General features: G+C 35.5%; 1 protein-coding gene across 1 annotated transcript; it reads right to left on the bottom strand.

The window, feature by feature from the left end:
• Positions 1 to 674: 674 nt before the first annotated feature.
• LOC145548912 (uncharacterized) lies at positions 675 to 7,590 on the bottom strand. The gene is made up of 8 exons (XM_081600000.1): positions 6,525 to 7,590; positions 5,165 to 5,464; positions 4,169 to 4,310; positions 3,927 to 3,992; positions 3,520 to 3,702; positions 1,944 to 2,017; positions 888 to 1,002; positions 675 to 774 (listed from the first exon to the last, which is right to left on the bottom strand). The coding sequence occupies exons 1-8, from the start codon at positions 6,595 to 6,597 to the stop codon at positions 681 to 683; spliced, it is 1,047 nt and encodes a 348-aa protein (XP_081456126.1). The 5' UTR covers positions 6,598 to 7,590; the 3' UTR covers positions 675 to 680.
• Positions 7,591 to 8,054: the final 464 nt, after the last annotated feature.

Genomic DNA, 8,054 nt, shown 5'->3' with positions numbered 1-8,054 from the left:
ATCAATTAATATAAATAATTCAATAAATGCTTTCTTTCTGCAAGTTGAGTTTTGCGGTGCAAAATTATAAATTATCTGATGGGCTTTTCAAAAATCAGCAAATATCTTCTCATCAGCAAAGTGAGCTGGAGTCACCTCACAAAACCACAGGAAAAAGTTTTTGTTTGGGACGACAAAAACAATTCTTATAAATAAATAAATAAATAAATAAATAAATAAATAAATAAATAAAAGCACTTTGGTAACATTTTATTTGAAGGGGGGTGAAAATTAGGATAATTTATTACAAAGTTGGCATTTTTAATGGATATATAAAGATATCTCTCTTTCTGCTCAAAAAAATAAAGGGAACACTCAAATAACACATTCTAGATCTGAGTGAATGAAATATAATTACCAATAATTTCCATCTGTTGTCTAATCCATTTGCACAACAGCAGGTGAAATTGATTGTCAATCAGTGTTGCTTCCTAAGTGGACAGTTTGATTTCACAGAAGATTTGATTTCACAGAAGATTGATTTACTTGGAGTTATATTGTGTTGTTTAAGTGTTCCCTTTATTTTTTTGAGCAGTTTATATATATATATATATATATATATATATATATATATATATATATATATATATATATATATACTCTGACATGAACCTTAAACTCTACCACATTAAGTGTCAGCTTTAAGGTTCTTTAATTTCCAACTTGTCTAGAAGCTGCTGGAACTCAGGGTGGAGAGAATCCATACAAATATGGCGTCCATCAATCAGGCTGACACTGGAAGGCAAAAGACACATTGCTGGGTGTAAATTATGGCTTGCAAATATAAAACATTTCAAAATGAAGCAGTGATTGTAATCGCTCAGCTTATGTTACAGCAGATAGAAAACCTTAGTAAGACGACGGCGGGACAGTTGGACAGTTGGAAGTTCAAATCCACCAACTGAACGTCCTTCAGGTCAAAGTTGTTCCACCTTACAGGACGTATACAGGTAACACAAGGTCCTGCAGTGGAAACAGACAGTGGAGAAAAAATGAATACATATGGCCATAATTAACTCACATTCAATAAGTTTAAGTATTATTGAACAGTTAATTGTTTTAGTAACTGAAGCCACTGAATAAAACATATGGATTCATTACTGAAAGACCGATGATTTCTAGACCTTACTTCTGTTTTTTTTTTTTAATGAAAACACAACATTTAAGATTTGAATATTACATTAGATTATAAATTATATTTTACTTTTACTTCTTAAAAAGTCTACTACGATACTGAATAAAATTATCATAACATCTGACTAAGTATTTCAAAATTATGTAGCCAGACAGACAAAAAAAATGTAGTTATGTGCAGATTCTGGTCTTTAAAAACTAAAATGAATAGGAAAAATTGCACAACTAAAGAATATTTTTTATAAAATACCAAATTTAGGGAGAAGAAACACTTTTAAAATATTTTTTTTCAATGTAAAACTTATGAAATAAAATATAAAGTAGAAATAAGCATAGGTTTCCGTGAGTGTGTTTTGAGTCAGTGAAGCTACTTGCAGCAAGTAGAGCATCCATAAATGTTATTCAAGTAAAATTAGCAATACTTCATAATATTACTTAAGTAAAAGTAAAAACATAATGTTATAAGAATACTCATAAAAATATAGTTCTTCCAACAATTGACTCAACAAACTGTAACCAAGTGAATCTAAGTAAAACATCTCTGTGTGACACTATATTAATCTGTGCCGTTTCCAACCAAAGCTACCAAGTAAACAAAAACACCAAATCCTTCTGAAACACATTGATGTTATTAAGGCAAACCTGTACCCAAAAAAAGTCTGAAATAATTTGACTAAAGCAGAATCGCTTCTGGAATTTTTGGCAGTTTTTTATTTTGTTATTTTCAACCAATGCCACTTTAAACAATCCCTAGAAGATATAGCTTTTACCTGTGAGGTCTTCAACAGACCTGGATCCACTTGAATCCATAAGAAAATTTGGTTCAAATTTGGGGATTTTGACACTGATTACATAAAAAGAAAAGAGAATGTAAAAATTACACATAGTAGTTACAGACTGAAAACTCTTGCAAATACTCAACACTTGTTAAAGATAAAATCATATTTGGGGGATGGGGGGCTGTTGCCTTGAAGGTCCTGGATTCAAACTCTGACACACCTGTAACTGCAGCACAGAGACATAAGACAGCAGTGACTTGTCATAGTAACTTAAGCTAGTCTGAATATTTACAACCTCATGTTGACAGACTGAAATAACTTAGCTACTGTCTGTCAACCGCACTGAAAAACTTTTTTCATCTCTACACAACATCTTTATCCCTGATCCTCTTCCATATTTTTTCTGCCCCCAACAGCTTTCTTTCCTGTTTCTCCATCTTTAGCTTTCTGTCATCAGCTAACAACATGTTTCAAATGAAAAATAATAATAAAAAAAAATAAAATCATGTTCTCCAAAACTGTTTTTGGTGCCCCCATTAGCACAGCGCCCCTAAGCTTCGCTTAAAGTGCGAACCCACTTTGTGTGCCACTGCTTAGCCCCTGTGATCTCGCAAGGGTAAGTGGACATAGACGATGGATGGATGATACGCAATGAACATAATTTGTTGACAAAAGTAAAATATGACAAATGAAAACACATCAGCATAAATTGATAACAGAACGACTGAGACGAAGAAATGATTTCTCTTATTATATTCCCTATTATATTCTTATTATATCGCCATGAGAATCTGTCTTTGTTAAACTTTTGACATGTAAGCCTGACAAATAAAAGTCAGTCACCAAAAACAGTTTTCCAACACATTGTCTGTATTTATATTTTTTCTCATGCTAATGTTAATGCTAATATAAAGGGATGGAAGCTGGCTGATAGTAGGGCATGAAAAATTAGACTTTCTGAAAAGATGAGTGTAGGTTTTCTGAAAATCCTGTTGTAATATAAAATATTACAGATTGCTGGATAAAAGAAATTTCTAGTTGCTAATTTTGGTGGCTCAAACATGCTATCACACATAGCAATCATTGAGAATTTCTAAACATTTGCTCTTTATTTGCCAAAGTTACTTGGGAGGAACCAAAAATTTCAGCTGTCTGAAATAATCTGTTCTCCCTCCATAACATGGGAGCCAATTATTTTTTCACAAACTCTTCAAATATGTTTTGCCCTTTCTTCATCAACAACAAGTCTTGTGAATGTGGTAACATTCGCTCATTATTATATTATTATAAGTTAAGGGGGGAGGGGAGGAACCAAATATTTTAGCTGCCTAAAATAATCTGTTCTCCCTCCATAACATGGGAACAAATTAATTGACCAGCAAGTCTTTAACTGTGTTTTGTCCTCTCATCATCAACAGTAAATCCTGTAAATTTGGTAACATTTGCTCTTTATTTGCCAAAGTAAAAGGCAAATTAATTGTACTCTGTGCTGTTAACACAAAAAATGTCTTTACTTAGACATGAAATATCGGCCAGTGCTAGCATCAGATTAACAGGTAAAACTTACAGATGGTATTCCACTCCATTTGGATCTTGTTCATAATGTATATTTGAGCCAGAAAGACCCGGTGGCCCATTGATTGTCAGGTGTGTCGAGGTGGATGTCTCTGCAGTTGTGCTCTGATGTGTTGTAGATGAGATCTCAGGTGATTCTGTTGACCTTTGCTCCGGTACTGGTTTGGAAAGAGACCTGTGGGTCGGTTGATTCTTATCAGTAAATCAGCTTAGGGGAAACTGTTGCCTTGGATACTCAAAAAGTTGCTTTTTAATCTGCCAGGAAATAGTTTTGAGTGCACTCTGACTATGAAATAGCAACCGTGAGATAAGATGCTGCACAGAAGCTGCATCTTTTACAGGAAAGTATGATATCTCTCTGCAGAGCAGCAGAGAACTCAAGTCGTCTTCTGTACGTACCGAAAAAAATGAGTCACGAGGCTGAACTGCGTCGCACAAACTCTCCTTCCGTCTTTTAAGATTTCACTGAAAGACAAGAGGTGGAGGCACTGCTGATCCTATTTGAGTTCAATAGTCATGAGGATGAGCTCATAGAAACTATTAAACCTTCAACTTACAAAGAACGGAATGTGTTTGATTTGACAGAGAATTTTAACCTGCTGTCTTCAAGCATCATCTCCCATAAACACACAGTGACTCACATGTATTCAGTTGATCTGCAGGTCTCACTGGGATAGTGTATGTTCAGGCTTCTGACTCGATAGGTCTCAGTGGACGGCTTCTTGTTTTGCTCTTTGCAGTAGCATCCGTCTGAGATTTCGACAAAGGGCACATCATTGACATCTGGCATTCAGCAAAGCAAAATACATATATGATCAAACAGAATATAAACCTTCATTGACAAAAATTTAAGTGACAAGTATATCAACCAGATAAAATTTGAAAGTCATTTGGTACTCCTGCTTATGATTGTAATATGGTTTGAATTTGTTGGTAAATCAAGAGTTGCACCACAAGGCATCAACAGTGACAGCACTATTAAGCAGTTGTCAAAACTTAGCCAGCACAAAAAGTAAAAGACCTCGTGAACATACTGGCTAAGAGTTGGTTTGCCTTTGTCCTTAGTGAAAAGTGTTTCATAGCAACAAGGGCTTTGGGCTCTAAAACCAAAGAACTGTCAAAGAACATCAGATACGTTATAGTATCTACAGAAGACTGGAATGAAGCCTGTAGGTTTGGTTGAACTGAACTCTGGTGAGGTTCAAATGCATGTGAACTCCAAGCAGATGGAGAGCACTCCAAAAGCAACGCTGGGGATTCTGGGTAAATATAACCAAAACAAACAAGCATATCTAGCACTAGCGGGAGAAATGGCTCATTTTCTTTTACCAAAGACAAAAGAGAAATCCTACATAAATCTGACGCATCTCCATTTTTGTGTACATTTCATGTAGGCGGAAGTTGTTCTCAGAATCTTGTTCAGAAATTTTTTTATTTGCTTCACTTGTCCAAGGTGCAGCACCACCACAGGCGAGGAGGGAAACAGGTTATTCAAAAGGTTTTGGCTGTTTGACTTTGCAGTGTAGAAGTCAACCACATCAGCTGAAAATGTAAAAATGTTGCAACTTTGGTCGAACCAAGTCTACCGGATTACTAAGTGTGAAAACACCTCTAAACTCTATGGGAAGAGGCCTCACCTGGGCTGTGGAAACCAATGGGGCGGATCTTTGGTACTATTTCAGGAACACCAGTAGATGGATAGTTTTCTTCCCCAGACATTGGGGATCTATAAACCTCAGGTTGTTTTGATCGTCTGATCGGCAGTTTAGGACTCTCTGGTTTTTTTCTAGCTGGTTTGGGTTTGGATGCCAACTTTGTAGGCTGTGGGGTTTCAAAAACCAAACCGGTCGAGTGTGGAGCTTCAGGAATTCTCAAGCAAAACTCTTGATGCACCGCTTCATCACGTTTAGGTTGCTTCTGTCTCCTCAATTCCTCGTCTGTAGAGAAAATAATGAATGATTAAGAAGAAGACTAAATGGTTAGATATAGATGTTTCCTTTGAAAATGAAAATGTTCATTGGTGTTGTTGAGTAAACTTGAACAGAATCAGTTGATCCTGTTCTAATTTGGTTGCCTAGTAACTGGACATTTGGTCCATTTGGCAGCGATTGACAGTTTTTAGTTATTAACAATCTGAAATTATGCAACTTTGTCATTGCGTAACCCAAACTGAGCAACGAGAGGAAGCTCTTCACTCTTTTAAAGATCTATTGATAATAGGAAAGAATTCAGAAAGGTTACGTCAATAGGCTAAGCTATGAAAACCAACAACATCGTATCAGAACTTTCAAACAGATCATTAAAAACCTAGGAGAGTCGAGGTAAAACGACACCAGGGAAGCACTGTGACCAGCAGAACCTGGTGAGACAGGAGAAAGACCGAAGATTTGCATGACCATGTATTCAGAAAAGTTAAGAGATAATCAAAAAAGGCTCAGTTTGTATGGAGTGAGTGAATATCAGACTGAGAAGTGGTGTAGAAAATCATAAGGTGACCTGAATAGTCTGGGAGATTCAGTCACCTAAAAACTAACAGATGAGGTGACGCGTCCATTTAGTCTTTCACATCAATCTGTTCACTGGTGACGAGTTTTTTGGAAGACTGAGTTTCAACAATGTTTTTGTGCCCAAACAATAAAGTCAACATGTGCCTGTTAAATGAACAAGATTAAATGTATTAATGTTTTTATTGTTCTTTGGTGGCAACATGACATTCCATGTTTCTGTCTAGTTTGCTGTTCGCTTCACCCTGATGGTTCTCATAGGACACAATAACATTACAAGGATCACAGTTCTGTTGTTGACAAAAGTCTAGATAATTTCACACAATAGATAAGAAAAATAAATTGAAGACATTTATTCCTTTAGAGAATAATAACCACTTTCATACAGTAGGTCCCTGTTACCTATATTACATGCGTAGCTTGAAAATCTGTGCAACACAACTATCCCAAAAACAGATTATTAGAGAAACGAACAACACTGTACTGTACTCACTTTCTTCAGTGTGTTGAAGCAGCAGAGCCATCAGTAGCAGGTGAATGAAGAAGTCGTGACCCATCCTGATCATCTGGATGTTGATTCAACCTCTCAGGCTGCGATCAGACTTACTGGCTTTGGTTATGCAACATGAAATTTACATTATGGAGGATGATCATAATCTGATTGCCCAGAAGCAAATAAGGAAGGAAACGAAAGCTGATAAAGAATCTGCTAATAGACTCTACAGGTTGACCTTATTTGGTTGTTTCTGTGTGTATTTGTAATGAAAACAGAATAAAATGATTTAATATCAACTAATATGAACAGAAGTACCATCAGAGTCAACCCAGAGTGATGATAGTTCATCTCATTCATCACTCTGGCTGCAAAAGCTAAATTAATAAATCTTTTATTCTTTTTTTTCCATTTTATTTTATTTTCTTGTTGGCTGCATAGTGAGGCAGATGGTAGCATCACTGCCTTGCAAGAAGGTTCTGGGTTCAAATCCCAGATTGGGGTCTTTCTGTATAGACTTTGCAGAAAGACCAAGTTTCCATTTAATTGAGTGAAAGAATTTGTTGGGTTCATCGAATATACACTGCTCAAAAAAATAAAGGGAACACTTTAACATTTAAGTGTTCCCTTTATTTTTTTGAGCAGTAAATTATAATATCATCAGCAAATAGGTCATTTTGAAGATCACTCACACCCAAATACCTTCATGAGATATTAGGACAAAATGGAAGATCCCATTTTGAATGAAGGTTTTATTGCTGATTGTGTGTTTTTTATTCTGTAAATGTTGACTAGTTATGATTGAGCTCATCTCAGTTTGTGACAGAGATTCAAAACTCAAAAGACTCAACAGTCATAAGTTGATGTCAGTCTGTGTTCTTCCAGTGTTATTTTCTGTTTAAATGAACATTTTAAACACATCAACAATAATTTGATGAAATCCAGATTCCTGTCACCGTTAGATTTGCTGAATTGGAGCAAAGGCTGCTTTGAACAACAGGATAAATTGAAACTGCAGAACAATTAGAAAGAAAGTTTGCAGATTTTTTTGATTATGGAATAAGATGTTTACACATTAAATTAAGTAGGTTGAAGTAGATTAATCTTAAACCTACTGAAACTGTACAGGGAGCTGAAGCAGAGTCTCCAACATGGTGACCAACAAACATACATTATTAAAACAGTTTCTGTAAAGACAAGAGTAGAAGACCCTCTTAAAACAACTGGAAAATTTGGAGTGAGAGGGAGCTTATTATTGGATTTGTTATTTCTTGTTTGAAAGAACTTGGAGGGATGTTCAAGAACATTAATAATCTCATCTGATAAAAAAAAATCTTACGATGAGTGTTTGGAACACATCAAAACCAACATCATTAGCTTTGGTTGGGTTGGTAACACAAAAACAGATTTTGCAGGATAACTTACAATAGATATTTGTCCAACAGATTCCACCTTAACTCTTAATTGACTCATCTAGGTTTATCATTACATAACCTAGATGTACTGGTTATGTAATGTTACATAACTATA

The sequence above is a fragment of the Poecilia reticulata genome, chromosome 18, assembly GCF_904066995.2.
Source record: "Poecilia reticulata chromosome 18, P_reticulata-male-v2, whole genome shotgun sequence".
In the NCBI taxonomy this organism is placed as follows: domain Eukaryota; kingdom Metazoa; phylum Chordata; class Actinopteri; order Cyprinodontiformes; family Poeciliidae; genus Poecilia; species Poecilia reticulata.
The sequence above is the reverse complement of the archived record's forward strand: the minus strand, read 5'-3'. Positions and strand labels throughout refer to the sequence as shown.

Excerpts from the sequence above, each read along its gene's own strand:
- LOC145548912 (XM_081600000.1), bottom strand. The coding sequence starts at position 6,597 with ATGATCAGGATGGGTCACGACTTCTTCATTCACCTGCTACTGATGGCT. Across the intron at positions 3,993-4,168 it reads TGCAGATCAACTGAATACAT|TGAAATCTTAAAAGACGGAA; the intron begins GTGAGTCACTGT and ends CTTGTCTTTCAG. Across the intron at positions 2,018-3,519 it reads AATGGAGTGGAATACCATCT|TGTCAAAATCCCCAAATTTG; the intron begins GTAAGTTTTACC and ends TTATGTAATCAG.